We start from the raw sequence: 16,096 nt of genomic DNA, 5'->3' as shown, positions 1-16,096 counted from the left end.
GATAAGAGTATTAAAACTTGGAACTTGAAAAAGATCTGTTTAAGGTAAAAAAAAAAAAAAATGACATTAATTTGCGATTAATCGCGAGTTAACTATGGACAATCATGCGATTAATCGAGTTAAATATTTTAATCGTTTGACAGCACTAATATATATATATATATATATATATATATATATATATATATATATATATATATAAAAAAAAACAGGGCGGTCAGACTGAGGCGATGCACTCTGTGGTGCTGGTCAAACAGACGCCACAGTCACACCTCAGCGCCACGGGGTAGGTGTAGGCCGCGTCCACGTCGGCCGAGCAGTTGGGCAGACGCACCGTCACCAGGCGGCTCTCGTTGTAGGTGCAGACGCGCTGGTAGGACTCGATGTAGGGCGGCTCCAGGACGGGCTTCTGGAGGAGACGGGCAGAGAGGCGTTCAGATCGGTGTTAACTCAATGTGACGATTCAATGGTGTGAATTATAAGGGAGTGTGTGTTTACCCGCTAACCTGTTCTCTTTGGGGTTTTTATTTTGGTCTTAGTGTTTGTGAAGCACTTTGTTACATACATACTGTATACATAAATAAAGGTTTACTTTAGTTTATAGCCTAGTAAGACTAATAATATAGACTAATATCTCCCTCAGTCTGAAGCCTAGTAAGACTAATATCTCCCTCAGCCTGAAGCCTAGTAAGACTAATATCTCCCTTAGCCTGAAGCCTAGTAAGACTAATATATCCCTCATCCTGAAGCCTAGTAAGACTAATATCTCCCTTAGCCTGAAGCCTAGTAAGACTAATATATCCCTCATCCTGAAGCCTAGTAAGACTAATATCTCCCTCATCCTGAAGCCTAGTAAGACTAATATCTCCCTCATCCTGAAGCCTAGTAAGACTAATATCTCCCTCAGTCTGAAGTCTAGTAAGACTAATATCTCCCTCAGTCTGAAGCCTAGTAAGACTAATATCTCCCTCAGTCTGAAGCCTAGTAAGACTAATATCTCCCTTAGCCTGAAGCCTAGTAAGACTAATATCTCCCTCATCCTGAAGCCTAGTAAGACTATTATCTCCCTTGGCCTGAAGCCTAGTAAGACTAATATATAGGGGCTTATCCTTCTAATAAATTTAAAAAATTCAAAAAATATCACATGGAGATACTGTAGGCTATACGTGTTACTTTTGATATATACTGTGATAGTAAAGTATGCAGAATTGTGCGGTTTATCATTTTCATCTGCCATAGAATACACTGCTTTGATGAAATGATGATATTTCCCTGTGTGTTGTAACTCCTATCCTGCGATCCTAACTTATGAAAAGGAGTTGTAATTAGTTGTGATGCACGATATATCGGCCGCCGATATGGCCGTTCTTTTACACATCGGTATCGGTCCGATATCAAGATAGGGCCGAAATGGATATTATTATTATTTTTTTTTTAATCTTTTTTTTTAATCGTTTTTAATGTTTTGGCCTTAAATAGTTAAAAAAATATCAGTCATTTCTGAAAATAAGTTACAAAAGTAAAAAAAAAAAAAATGCGTTTTGGAAAATAGCTCTTTATTTGATTATCATAAAGAAGTGTTTTCTATACAGAGATATCGACATCGGTAAATATCGGTATCGGCCAGAACAGCAATATTAATATCGGTTATTATCGGTATCGGCCACAATTTTCACATCGGTGCATCACTAGTTGTAATTAATAGAAGCACCACCGTCAGTCCTTGTGCTGCTTATATCAGTTTGTTAACCCTTTCACTACAACACTACATAATGTTAACCCTTTCTTTCACTACCAAATGGTTAACCATTTGTCGTGTAGCAGTGAAAGGGTTAACCTTCTGTATTGTCGCAGTGAAAGGGTTAACCCTTTGGTACTGTAGTGTGGTAGTGAAAGGGTTAACTCAGTTTCAACAGTGCAGATCTCAGACGCTCTCCATCGTCCTCTATTGTTATGCAGGATTTGCACAACATGCAGGCTCATAGACTCAGCTGCTTATGTGGCGCGGATTAAATCTTCTTTTTTACGACTGTGAACAGAGGAGAGGAAAATATTTATATAACGTTGACATTATAAGCCGATGCAAATGGCTGAGCCTGCGCGGCTTCTTCTGCTCAGCGCTAGCGGTCTCGCCTGCTGCGTCACTCCTCGGTGTAATTATATTGTTCTTGCCGCCTCCCGTCTCCTTCAGCGTTACCTCCCAGGTCTCACAGCGCCCCCAGCAGGCGTCGGTGGTGATGTGCAGGCTTCCACAGCCGGGCTTCCTGGCCAGGAAGGTGAACTCGCGGACGGCACAGCCGATGAAGCGCTTCAGGTTGACGGCCGAGGCCCGGTGCTGGGACTCCGGGTGCAGGGTGGTCCACAGCAACATGTAGCACAGCAGCTGCCCACGCCACCTGCTGGGAGGGAGAGGTATGTTCAGGAGCCTCAGCGTCAACACGTGGTCAGGCGTGTCCTCGTCTCAAAATATACATCGAACACACATTGCAGGTCAGATACATTGGTGTCTGTTTATCAGTACTCAAAGTAATTTCTCTTTATTGTGTAAGAAACTTCAGAATGTTACCTTTCAAAGGAGACCAGACGCATGCATGTGCTATAAGTATGAAGTATAATAAATTGCTAATTACTTTGGGTATGCAATCGTCAGGCGTTTTATGCTAAATGTCCGATAAGCTTAAAGGGGACATTGCTATTCTTTGCACTATTTGGGCAACTTTACACAATTCCTGTGAGTCTATGGAAGACATCTGTAAGTTTTTTTCTCCAAAAATTCATTGTTTTATATTTCTAATCAAGTACTCAAAAGCATAATTTTTCAGCCTCAGGATTTCAGGCTGTTATTGGATGGGCTCCGCCCATAAGCGCTTTGAGTGACAGTCACCCACACAGCGTGATACATACGAGAGAGAGCGAGAGAGAGAGAGAGAGGGAGAGAGAGAGAGAGAGAGAGAGAGAGAGAGAGAGAGAGAGAGAGAGAGAGAGGGAGAGATAGGAGAGATGCGTACCCGACACACACGCAGTCAAGTTTGTGTGTAAATGCTCCGACGAGGGAGAGAGATGGCGCACACACATTTTTACACACACTTCTGCACGCGGTCCCGCCGGTCCCTCTCTCTCTCTCTCTCTCTCTCTCTCTCTCTCTCTCTCTCTCTCTCTCTCTCTCTCTCTCTCTCTCTCTCTCTCTCTCTCTCTCCCTCTCTCTCGCTCGCTCGTTCTCTGCCTCTCTGTCAAAACCTGTTTGAGGAAGTGTCAGGTTACACTATGCACTACAACCATAGAGGGGAAGTTACTGCAAATCAGTGCTATATTCACGTCAGCAAAACTGTCAAATCAGAACAGCTTAGTTGAGTGAGGGAAGATCCCGTGAACCATATGAGTCAATATGATAATTAACGACACAGACCACATTGATATAATCCCCAATTGCTAGGAAACAATGCTAAACACTGGAAAAGGCCATTTATAATGCATGGGACCTTTAAGTGGTTAAGGCCATTGATGGAAAATTGCCACCATATATCACAATGATTCTAGATTGGAATGATGGTCCTTATCTGACCTGTTTTGTCACGATCGGGGCCCGAGCCTACCTGATGAGGAGCAATCAGCGCAGCTGCAAGGGATTACCTCATCAAGCAGGCTCTATATCATCTGGCAGAGCCTGTCATCCGGCGTCGCAGTGTTAAACTGCAAACCCAGGTACGACGTCTCGACCTGAAGCCCTGCTGACCCGCTCTTTGATTATACCCTGTCCTAACCTCCCTCTCTTCTGCCCAAGGACCTCCGCTCCAGCGTCACCCAGGACCTCCGTTCCAGTATTGCCTGTCTGGACCCCTGGTGCTGACCACAAGGTTCCTGTTCTCCACCCTGACACAGCCGGTGTCTACCATCCTCTCATACTGCACGAGGAGTGCACCCGCTCAAGAACCATCTCGTACTGCACAAGGGGTACCCCTGTGCTATCCCCCCAAGAACATTCATCCCCGTCTGTTATACATTCCTACATGTGATACTTGTCTGTTTGGGGGGAAACTATTAAAACACCCTAAACCGCTCCATTCTCTCTACGCCTGTGTTCGCTATTGGGCTCCACAAGAACCCCATCCTCACACGTTTTCGCTTACACTTATTAAGGACCCAAGAGTTCAGTCTGGACTTGGTAAGTCTGCCTTTTGTTTTGATGCACCAGCTTCTTGGAATGATCTTCAACTCACTCTCAAAATCAATACCCCGCGATCGACAATTTAAAAACATGATCACAAACCATAGAGGGTTTTTTCTCTTGTTTTTTTCATGTTTTGTCCTTTTTATGCAATTTTTTTTAAATTGTTTAATTGTTTGAATTGTTTGAACTTGTGCGTGTCGTAATTGAAGGTGTCGTTAATTTTGATAATAAATAAAGGTTTTCAATCAGAACTCCTTTGATGCGTTTGGCCAAACGGTCTGACCCAGTGGACGATAAGCCTAAGGCGTCTTCATCGTGTCTTAAGTCTGAGTCTTCACCTAACACGTTTGGGCTGAAATGCGCACGTCTCGCCATGTTTTTAAACGTCCTTTTAGAGAGAACAGAGGCATTATAACTTCTGAGGATGAAGAAGCCTCTGCTTTTTCACGTTTGTCTTTTCGATTCAGCGGCCATCCATCCCAGTGAGCTCCTCCTAATCTCTGCATTACCTCTTCTACTCAGAACGTTCAACACTGTTCCTCAGCCTTCAACACTGTTCCCCAGCCTTCAGTACTGTTCCCCAGCCTTCAGTACTGTTCCCCAGCCTTCAGTACTGTTCCTCAGCCTTCAACACTGTTTCCCAGCCTTCAACACTGTTCCCCAGCCTTCAACACTGTTCCTCAGCCTTCAACACTGTTCCCCAGCCTTCAACACTGTTCCCCAGCCTTCAACACTGTTCCCCAGCCTTCAGTACTGTTCCTCAGCCTTCAACACTGTTCCTCAGCCTTCAGTACTGTTCCCCAGCCTTCAACACTGTTCCCCAGCCTTCAGTACTGTTCCTCAGCCTTCAACACTGTTCCTCAGCCTTCAGTACTGTTCCTCAGCCTTCAACACTGTTCCTCAGCCTTCAACACTGTTCCTCAGCCTTCAACACTGTTCCTCAGCCTTCAACACTGTTCCTCAGCCTTCAACACTGTTCCTCAGCCTTCAACACTGTTCCTCAGCCTTCAACACTGTTCCTCAGCCTTCAGTACTGTTCCTCAGCCTTCACCACTGTTCCCCAGCCTTCAGTACTGTTCCCCAGCCTTCACCACTGTTCCCCAGCCTTCAGTACTGTTCCCCAGCCTTCACCACTGTTCCTCAGCCTTCAGTACTGTTCCCCAGCCTTCACCACTGTTCCCCAGCCTTCAGTACTGTTCCCCAGCCTTCACCACTGTTCCTCAGCCTTCAGTACTGTTCCCCAGCCTTCAACACTGTTCCCCAGCCTTCACCACTGTTCCTCAGCCTTCAGTCCTGTTCCTCAGCCTTCAGCACTGTTCCTCAGCCTTCAGCACTGTTCCCCAGCCTTCAGCACTGTTCCCCAGCCTTCAGCACTGTTCCCCAGCCTTCAGCACTGTTCCCCAGCCTTCAACACTGTTCCCCAGCCTTCAACACTGTTCCCCAGCCTTCAACACTGTTCCTCACCCTTCAACACTGTTCCCCAGCCTTCAACACTGTTCCTCAGCCTTCAACACTGTTCCTCAGCCTTCAACACTGTTCCTCAGCCTTCAACACTGTTCCCCAGCCTTCAACACTGTTCCCCAGCCTTCAGTACTGTTCCTCAGCCTTCAACACTGTTCCCCAGCCTTCAACACTGTTCCTCAGCCTTCAACACTGTTCCCCAGCCTTCAACACTGTTCCTCAGCCTTCAACACTGTTCCTCAGCCTTCAGTACTGTTCCCCAGCCTTCAGTACTGTTCCTCAGCCTTCAACACTGTTCCCCAGCCTTCAACACTGTTCCTCAGCCTTCAGTACTGTTCCTCAGCCTTCAACACTGTTCCCCAGCCTTCAGTCCTGTTCCCCAGCCTTCACCACTGTTCCCCAGCCTTCAGTACTGTTCCCCAGCCTTCACCACTGTTCCTCAGCCTTCAGTACTGTTCCCCAGCCTTCACCACTGTTCCCCAGCCTTCAGTACTGTTCCCCAGCCTTCACCACTGTTCCTCAGCCTTCAGTACTGTTCCCCAGCCTTCAACACTGTTCCCCAGCCTTCACCACTGTTCCTCAGCCTTCAGTCCTGTTCCTCAGCCTTCAGCACTGTTCCTCAGCCTTCAGCACTGTTCCCCAGCCTTCAGCACTGTTCCCCAGCCTTCAGCACTGTTCCCCAGCCTTCAGCACTGTTCCCCAGCCTTCAACACTGTTCCCCAGCCTTCAACACTGTTCCCCAGCCTTCAACACTGTTCCTCACCCTTCAACACTGTTCCCCAGCCTTCAACACTGTTCCTCAGCCTTCAACACTGTTCCTCAGCCTTCAACACTGTTCCTCAGCCTTCAACACTGTTCCCCAGCCTTCAACACTGTTCCCCAGCCTTCAGTACTGTTCCTCAGCCTTCAACACTGTTCCCCAGCCTTCAACACTGTTCCTCAGCCTTCAACACTGTTCCCCAGCCTTCAACACTGTTCCTCAGCCTTCAACACTGTTCCTCAGCCTTCAGTACTGTTCCCCAGCCTTCAGTACTGTTCCTCAGCCTTCAACACTGTTCCCCAGCCTTCAACACTGTTCCTCAGCCTTCAGTACTGTTCCTCAGCCTTCAACACTGTTCCCCAGCCTTCAGTCCTGTTCCCCAGCCTTCAACACTGTTCCCCAGCCTTCAACACTGTTCCTCAGCCTTCAACACCGTTCCTCAGCCTTCAACACTGTTCCCCAGCCTTCAACACTGTTCCTCAGCCTTCAACACTGTTCCCCAGCCTTCAGCACTGTTCCCCAGCCTTCAGCACTGTTCCCCAGCCTTCAGCACTGTTCCTCAGCCTTCAACACTGTTCCCCAGCCTTCAACACTGTTCCCCAGCCTTCAGCACTGTTCCTCAGCCTTCAACACTGTTCCTCAGCCTTCAACACTGTTCCCCAGCCTTCAACACTGTTCCCCAGCCTTCAGCACTGTTCCCCAGCCTTCAGCACTGTTCCTCAGCCTTCAACACTGTTCCCCAGCCTTCAGTACTGTTCCTCAGCCTCAGTCCTGTTCCTCAGCCTTCAACACTGTTCCTCAGCCTTCAACACTGTTCCCCAGCCTTCAGCACTGTTCCTCAGCCTTCAGCACTGTTCCTCAGCCTTCAACACTGTTCCTCAGCCTTCAACACTGTTCCTCAGCCTTCAACACTGTTCCTCAGCCTTCAACACTGTTCCTCAGCCTTCAACACTGTTCCTCAGCCTTCAACACTGTTCCTCAGCCTTCAACACTGTTCCTCAGCCTTCAACACTGTTCCCCAGCCTTCAACACTGTTCCCCAGCCTTCAACACTGTTCCCCAGCCTTCAGTCCTGTTCCCCAGCCTTCAACACTGTTCCTCAGCCTTCAACACTGTTCCCCAGCCTTCAGTACTGTTCCCCAGCCTTCAACACTGTTCCCCAGCCTTCAGCACTGTTCCCCAGCCTTCAACACTGTTCCCCAGCCTTCAGTACTGTTCCCCAGCCTTCAGCACTGTTCCTCAGCCTTCAACACTGTTCCCCAGCCTTCAACACTGTTCCTCAGCCTTCAACACTGTTCCCCAGCCTTCAGTCCTGTTCCCCAGCCTTCAGTACTGTTCCTCAGCCTTCAACACTGTTCCCCAGCCTTCAACACTGTTCCTCAGCCTTCAACACTGTTCCCCAGCCTTCAGCACTGTTCCCCAGCCTTCAGTATACAGTATCTCACTTATGATTATCTGATTATATAAGTACACATAGGGGCGGTTAAGTGGCGCAGTGGGCAAGGCGCTCGCCACTAACGCAGGAGATGCTGGGTTTGAGCCCAGCTCTCTGCGTTGCTTCCGGCTTGGCTGGTTGTTCATATTAATACAATTGGCAGTATTTGGGGGTTGGAAAGCCGGTGAGTGGGGATCGGACGTTGTGGACGGCGACTCCTACAGGTCGGTTGGTGCGCCTGTACAGCAGAATCAGGAAGTATCGGGGGCAGCGTGAGCCTCCCACACGTTACTCCTCGCCACTGAGAGATCGCGCTGTACAGGTGAAAAGATGTGACGGCTGCCTCCTTGTGTACCGGAGGGGACACGTGATGCAAGGCTTCGTCCACATTGCAGCCGACCAGTGGGAGGCATGGTCTAGCAACGTTCGAGACAGGGGAGGGAAGAATTGGATAATACGAAATTGGGATGAAAAAAAAATATATATATATATATATAAGTACACATATATCATATAATAAAAAACGTAAGTGTTTATCCAGTTCAATGGAATCATGGAAAGGATCTGTAGGTGTGTCCCAGGTCAGTTGAGACTATAGCTTTCCTTTATTACTGTGTTAATGATATTTTTCTGTATTTTGCTTTTTGTAGTAAATAAGACTGATCGTCAGGATGATGAGGAAAAACAGATCGGTGAGAAAGAATGACCCGTGTCCAACACCAGTCCTCACCCCAGAGTCCTTCCCCTGGAGAAGAAACAGCCCCCTGTGTCCCTCCCTCAACTGGCCAGCTGAAACAGAGATCACCTAAAGTCTCCAGTCAATCACCACTTTACTTATAGTAAAATTTAACCTACAATATTTTTTTCTTTTCTTTTCTTTCTACCATGAAACTCTGGTATTGCAGATGAATTTTAGAATTTTCCCCAGTTTGTTTTATCTTGCAAACTTAAATTTTTTTTTTTTTGATAAATCTTTTTTATTATTACTTAACATGAAAACAAGACAACACAATACAATAACCATAATAACAATACACAGAACTTCACAGGGAGATAACAGAACAATAATAATAAAAGAAATAACAATTTATAAAAACAGAGTACAACATTTTAAATTTAAAGGGGTACTATCTTACAATTGGCCTTTCCCAGTATTCAGTACCGTTTCCCGGCCGTGTGGCTCTATATCAATAAGACTTATGTCTCTAATTCTCATATTGGCGCACTCTTCCAATTCCCCTCACAACCCTCACCCTCACCAAACTGAGTAATCTCAAAACGTGCATATCAGTGATGTCAGAGATTTCCAGCTGCATAACAATGTGGCAATTGTCACCAGGCCACACAGTGGTTGGAGCCCAGCCTCAAAACGGCTTAAGATCCTGAGGTAGAAAAACGCTGCCCCTGAGTACACGACCAGAAATACAAAACAATGAACCTTTTCGAAAAACAAAAACCTACAGAGTGTTCCATAGACTCACAGGAACCGTGCAAAAGTGCCCAAACAGTGAAGAAATAGCAAAATAGCAAAATAGCTCCCCCCAATAAAATTCCCCCAGTTAAAGTTAAGAAGGACAAGACAAAAGACAAGACAGACAAGACATTTCCTCCTCCCCCTCCCACGAGACCGCCGGACTCCCCCGAACAAGCACTTTTCTGGATCGTTTTCTGTTGATTTTTGATTGTTGATTTATTTGTTTTGTTATATTTTGAAAACTTTTACTTTTTTGATTTTTTTTTCTTTTTTTTTTAAACTTTGACCAGTCACCTGGGCCCTCATTCATCAACGTGTTCTACGCACAGATCTGTGCTTACCCTGTGCGTACGATCATTTCTAAGCAAAGAGTGGGATTCATCAATTTCGATTTGAACTTGACTCCGTGCTTACATCTACGCACAGGTCAGACCAGGCGTACCTGGCGCCCAGTGGTAGAATATATTATTACAACAAGGAAATGAGCTTCTGTGCATAATAACACTGGCATGTTCTGTACGAACCGTAGTTCATTATAGTTCATTGTAAAATAGCAACAGTAGTGTAATTATGGTCAAAACCCTATAAATAGCATTTGGAATAATAGATCTTTCTCTCAGAATGAATGCAGCATGGTTTATATAGCGTTATCGGAATATACGGGGTGTAGGCTACTGACTGACTGCGCTCCGCGTAGCTTGATTGATTGAAAAGTTTATTAACAGATTGCAGAATGGGTACAGTACAGTACAGCTCAGTACATACAATTGTTAATTGGGGATGCAGACCAACTTTCGTCTTGTTTACATCAGGGTCCCCCATTTTCAATTCATCATAAATCATAAAGCTCAACTCGTTATTATTTTGCGCAGACCGCAGAAACACGGGAACGTTTTGATTATATTTAAAAGGCTTTACGTTAAACGAAACAAGTGGAATTTCGAAGCTGTAAGCAGAATACAATTAAGTCATATGAATATAGTGTTCTTCCCCCTTTTTACTGTATAAGAAAGAATAGAAAACGCATTGCAATGACACAGATAGTGGACAGACTATGTATATGATGGGATTCAAGTTCGCGTTTTTGTTGATCATAGGCATGCTGTCAGAGTATGATATCTTCAAACATTCTAGAACATTTGTCGTCACAGATCATGTCCTAATAGAACATAGGCTATGGCATGGATCGTGATATTGTGTGGACTGTAATTATTACTGGACAGGTACCACCCATTGTGACAACAGCCTTGTGAGTCCCGCACACAAACATGATGGAATTCAAGTTCATGTATTGAAAGGCAGGCTACATCATACATGCAGTGAGATTCATTGTTCTTGTATATGCTCTCTATTATTGTTGATATAGGCTACCGAATACTGACATCAAAATAGATTGTAGTATGCCTCTAGAAATCATATGCAGCAGGTAGAAAATTGACGGGAGATCCATCGCGATTTGGAATAAAATTGAGGAGAACTTTAATCCCTGGGTATTAATCAAACAACACGGGAAAAGGCAGTCATATTCCAGCGCGGTCTTTATTAGCCGACAACAAAATAGATGCCTCTAAAAATCATATAGCCAATCGAACACAACTAATAAAGGCATTCATATTACAGCACGGTTATAATGACACACAACCAACGCCAAACAGTGGTCAACGAACGGTCTTTATTAGTATTTTGAGCTGTCCAGGCAGAATTGCAGCAATGGTCTTAGGGAGCCGTTGATATCTGACATCACCGTTTACAAGTCCGCCTTTTATTTATCCCATAATACGCGATAGTGTCTTCTTGGTTCGACAGCAGTGAACAATCTTCGTGGAGTTTCTCAGAGTTCCGCTTGGGTCCGTCCATTATTTCACATCCCATGGGGGGTGTTTCCTCATTTTCATGACCATATATGGATAATCATGCACGAGCATTGACGGTAGAACAAAGTGGTATTCATCAACACGGAGGAGCATAGAGCCTGCGTACGCACCGTGTGATGAATCCCGACTTCCCTGTGCGTACACTAGTTCTACATTCCGTGCTTACGTGTGGAAATAGGTCATGTTCTACGCACACATTGATGAATGAGGGCCCTGGTTCTTTTAGCGTTTATCGCTTTTTCTTCGCATTCATACTTGGTCAAGTTCGACCGACAGAAGCAGGCTGAAAGGGTTCAGATGGGGGGGAAAGACACTCTGGGAAAGGCACGGCTGCCGTCCGGGATTCGAACGCGCTCAGCCCCAGATCCGCGCGAGCGCGGTTGTCCACGGCGCTGAAATAGCACTCGCGGTACGTGGTGAGCTACTGGAGCTCCCCTGAATTTGTTTTTTTTAATTAGGGGTAGGTTGCTCTATAAGCCTTCGGCTTCAAACCTATCCTTTTCGTTTGTTTATTTGTGAAAAAGTTCGAATTTTTTGTTTGTTTGTTTATTTATTTGTAATCATTCGAAATAAAATAATTCATTCATTCATTCATTCATAATTCATTCATTCATTCATTCATTCATTCCAGTCCATCACCAATATCCTTTATGTTTCTATCACGAGAGAGAGAGAGAGAGGAAGAAGCATTGCCAGGCAGGAACCATGACCATTTGACTGTTTAGAGAAGAGTACAATCCACTCCAACAATTATTGCTTCGTAGGGCTGAGCTCAAACGTTCAAACCTTCGTTCGTTACGTTGGCATTCGAGTTCTAAATCAACATTCGAATTTTAAATACATTTTCTTTTTCTTTTTTTTCCTATTCATTCTGTTTAAACCAATGGGGTTTTTCTTCACAGTTGCAGATAAAGATTAGGCTACACTAATATTATAGTATTAAAAGAAACTGATGAGTTATATTCATTAAAGAAAGTTGATTTAATTGGGCTGGGGCTTCTCCCTGGGCTGGGTCTGGGGCTGGAAAGTAAAAAAAAAAAAAAAAAAAAAAAAGACTAATTTAATCAGATTAATCACTTTATTCAAATTGAGGATTTAGTTTGAGGATATTTATATAACAAAATTATAATAATAATTATTTTAATAAAAATCGAAGGTTCGAACGTCCGTTCGAAAAACCCTGACGAAGTTCGAATCCCAAAAACAGGCTTCGGGACAGCATTTTCCGGTGTGTTTTTTTTTGTCCGGTTACAGGTGACAATGATTTTTACCATTTGTTGTAAAAACATGTATTTTATCATGAATATGATGAATAAATGCCTTGTAGTTAAAGAAAGCTTGAATTTCGGACTTCTTTATTACATTTTTATTTTTTGTATCTCTCCCGTCCTCCCCAATTTTTTAACTCACCAGCCACCACTGACACACACAGTGGGGAGGTTTTAAAAATAAAATGTTTGCTTCACTAAAAAAACTTTGTCAGCAGCCACTGCAATAGGTATATATATCGTGGATGACGGTGTAGTACAAATCCATACCTTTGGACGGATCCATGACGGTATACAGTACCTTCATTTTATTTATTTAACCTTTATTTAACTAGGCAGGTCAATTAAGAACAGATTCTTATTTATAGCGAGGAGGACAAAAATATCAAGAGTAAATAAAACAGAAAAGAGACAGACGATACATAATCACAGAGGTAAGGGAAATAATTAAACACCAAACACTCTCTCTGTGTGTGTGTCTCTCTCTCTCTCTGTCTCTCCCTCTCTCTCTATCCCTCTCTCTCCCTCTCTTTGTCTCTCCCTCTCCCTTTCTCTCTCTCTCTCTCTCTCGTCTCTCTCTCTCTCTCTCTCTCTCTCTCTCTCTCTCTCTCTGTCCTCTCCCATCTCACTCACCACGGCGCTCCTCTCGTCTGTGGGGTCATCTGAGCTGTGGTGGATCACAGCGGCCTCTTCCCCGGCAGCACTCGCTCTCTCGCTCTCTCGCTCTCTCGCTCTCTACCGCTTTGTTCCAACGGCGAGTCAAAGTCGCTGATCGTCAGGCAACGTGTGCAGAGTCCGGGGCCACAGAGAGTGGGGGGCCGAGGCGGCAGGACGTGGTGCAGGTACTCTGGGTAGGAGGCTGGTGATGATACCCTCGGGGGGGGTGATGGCTACTCTTCAGCAGAGTGAGTGAACAACACTGGTACTTGTCGCTCTCATCCGCTCCCTCACAGACCCCGAGCGGCACCTGCTAATGGATCCCAGGGTCGGGGCGAGGGCTATTTATCACAGTGCGTCCCGTCAGCCAGCCAGGAGCCAGAGGGGCTCTGGAGGTCCTCCTCTCTCTCTCTCCCCTCCCCTGATCCCTTCTCCCCTCGGGCCCTTCCACCTCCTCTCCTCTCCCCATAAAGAGCTGCCGCCACCAGCCAACAGCATCCCCACTTCCATTAGCTTGATTAGAGAACAAGCCTGCTCTTTTGTTCGCGGCCATCCGCACGGAAGAGGGCGTGTGGGGGGGGGGGGGGGTAGACTGTACTTAGCTGTATCTGCCCCTCCGCTCTCATCAAAGTTCAATTAGCTGCTCCAGCGTCAGACCTGATCCTGTCCCTACAGGCTCAGCGCCGCGGTAATAACTCCACACCCCCCCGGAGGTCAAACACTTCACTCTCTCTCTCCTCTTACACTTTTGTCAAAGTCTTTTTTCTTCTTTTCCACTGTGACATTTACAACACGTGACATTCTTACAGTAGAGAGAGAGAGAGAGGGAGGGGGAGGGGGGAGAGAGAGAGAGTGTTATATATATATACATACCAGTATATATATAATATATATAGAGAAAGAGAGAGAGAGAGAGAGAGATAGAGAGAGAGAGAGAGAGAGAGAGAGAGAGAGGTTAAAAGCAGAGAGAGAGAGAGGTTAAAAGCAGAGAAAGAGAGAGAGAGAGAGAGAGAGAGAGAGAGAGAGAGAGAGAGAGAGAGAGAGAGAGAGAGAGAGAGAGAGAGAGAGAGAGAGAGAGAGAGCTGCCTGCTCTGGGCATGTCTGAGGAGGCTTGGTGTGGCAGACTAGTCCAGGACGTGTGTCAGAGGGAGGATGGGTCCCGGCAGCAGGGAGGGGGGGATGACAAGGGGAGGACGAGATGAGAGAGGAGAGGTGAGCTGGTGTGGGTGAGTAAGCACCTCATCAAGCCCTGCGGGGACCTCCAGGCTGGTGGTGGAGCAGAGCGATACTTTCAAAGCACTTTAAGGAAATTAATGTTTTCCTTCTTTCTAAGTTAAAGTTGAAAGTTTAAGTCCAAGCAATTAAAGTTGGATCAGACCAAATGAGGGGGGGGGGGTTGGGGGGGGGGTGTGAGTAAGCGATGGGTTTAAAGTTTCCTTCTTCCAGGAATCTGAGAGTGAGCGGCGTGCAGCATCTGCAGAGGAAATGACACATGCAGAGGAGCTGGAGTTGTAATGATTATTTGTAAAGTTATTTTCTGTTTGTATTAAAAGTTGCTATATCGATAACGTTCCGCCACTAGATGGAGAGAGCGTCAGCATGTCATTTATCCAATCAGGTGCGTTCCAGGTGGGGAAATGGAAGCAGGGAGGGTAAATGATAAAAATTGCACTTTCACTTTATCCAAAGCACTTTGCAATTTTTGTTCCTCAATTTTGATATTTTGGTACATTCACACATTCACTCACACATTATTCACACACCGACGGCAGAGGCAACCATGCAAGGTGCCAACCCGCTCATCAAGAGCAGTTAGGGGTTAAGTGTCCTTGCTCAAGGACACTTTGGCCACGCTGCCCGGGAGGAGCGTGAATCGAACCGGGGAACCTTCCAATTACCAGACGACTGCCACATTCATTTTGGACCCGCCAATTTTTTTTAAATGATACATTTATTCATCAATCATTTCTTGTGGGGGAAAAGCAATACTTTTATTCTGCACCTTTCTAAAAGCTCTGTGGATGTATATATTTATTCCGCACCTTTCTAAAAGCTCTGTGGTGTATATATATTTTTTTATGATTACATAACATTGTCATCTTTAATATCTAGCACCTTTTACCTTTATCAAGAAAGAAGTTCTGCACACTTAGGGTCCATGCACGTTTCTTTAATTAAACAAAAGCCACACTTTCGGATCAGCACTCGGGAAGCTTTGTGAAGATGGGACAAAGATGCTCTTATAGAGGAGATGATGCATTAAAAGATGAAGGTGGTGAGGCGAGGGGGAGGGGCCTTGTTTAGGTCATGTGACACGTTACAGGAAGTGAGAAGGACTTGGTTTCTCTCCCTATAGACCACCACAACACTTAAGGAATTCTGAATCATGGGAGAGAGAGCGGGGGGATAAAATGAGAGCCTTGACATTAAGTGGTTGTAGCTACGGCGGTGGGGGTGCTGGAGACATGATCCAATAGACTTGTATACGCCTGAGTCTCCTGAACACGGAGAGACCAATCCCAAGTCGATCGGCACCTTTCTCTGCCGAGCTATAGTCGCTTTTTCGCACCTACTCCCCAACTCCCAAGCGCAGATTGCCCACGGAGTCTCTCTGGATTGTCCAGAGATCTAGGTTTATAAATCTGCGCATGCAGGAGTTGGGGAGTAGGTTTGGAAAAGTGTCTATAGTTCGGCCGAGAAAGTGCAGATCGACTTGGGATTGGTCTCTCCGTGTTCAGGAGACTCAGGCGTATAAAAGTCTTATTGGATCATGTTTCCAGCACCCCCACAGCTGTAGCTACAACCACTTCATGTCACCTACAACCCCCGCTCTCTCCTCCATGAGCTCAATGAGCTCAATGTAATGCGGAAATGCAGTGGTCTATGAAGTGTCTCTGATGGGCCTTCAGCTGTTCACCTCCCACACACTCAGCAGTGACTCTGAGTGGCAGGATGATGTTACACTGACCTCTTGTGGTCGGTTACAGTACTGATGTTTCC

At 45.7% G+C, this 16,096-nt stretch overlaps 1 protein-coding gene across 1 annotated transcript; it reads right to left on the bottom strand.

Moving 5' to 3' along the window:
* Positions 1 to 217: 217 nt before the first annotated feature.
* On the bottom strand, positions 218 to 3,893 carry gphb5 (glycoprotein hormone subunit beta 5; the record flags this gene model as incomplete). Its single annotated transcript, XM_084308523.1, has 3 exons — positions 218 to 409; positions 2,198 to 2,396; positions 3,802 to 3,893. 3 exons carry the CDS (start codon positions 3,891 to 3,893, stop codon positions 218 to 220), a joined length of 483 nt encoding a protein of 160 aa, XP_084164649.1.
* Positions 3,894 to 16,096: the final 12,203 nt, after the last annotated feature.

Source organism: Notolepis coatsorum (genome assembly GCF_963971535.1).
Source record: "Notolepis coatsorum genome assembly, chromosome: 2".
Taxonomy (NCBI): Eukaryota; Metazoa; Chordata; class Actinopteri; order Aulopiformes; family Paralepididae; genus Notolepis; species Notolepis coatsorum.
This window is presented reverse-complemented; position numbering and strand designations above follow the sequence as displayed.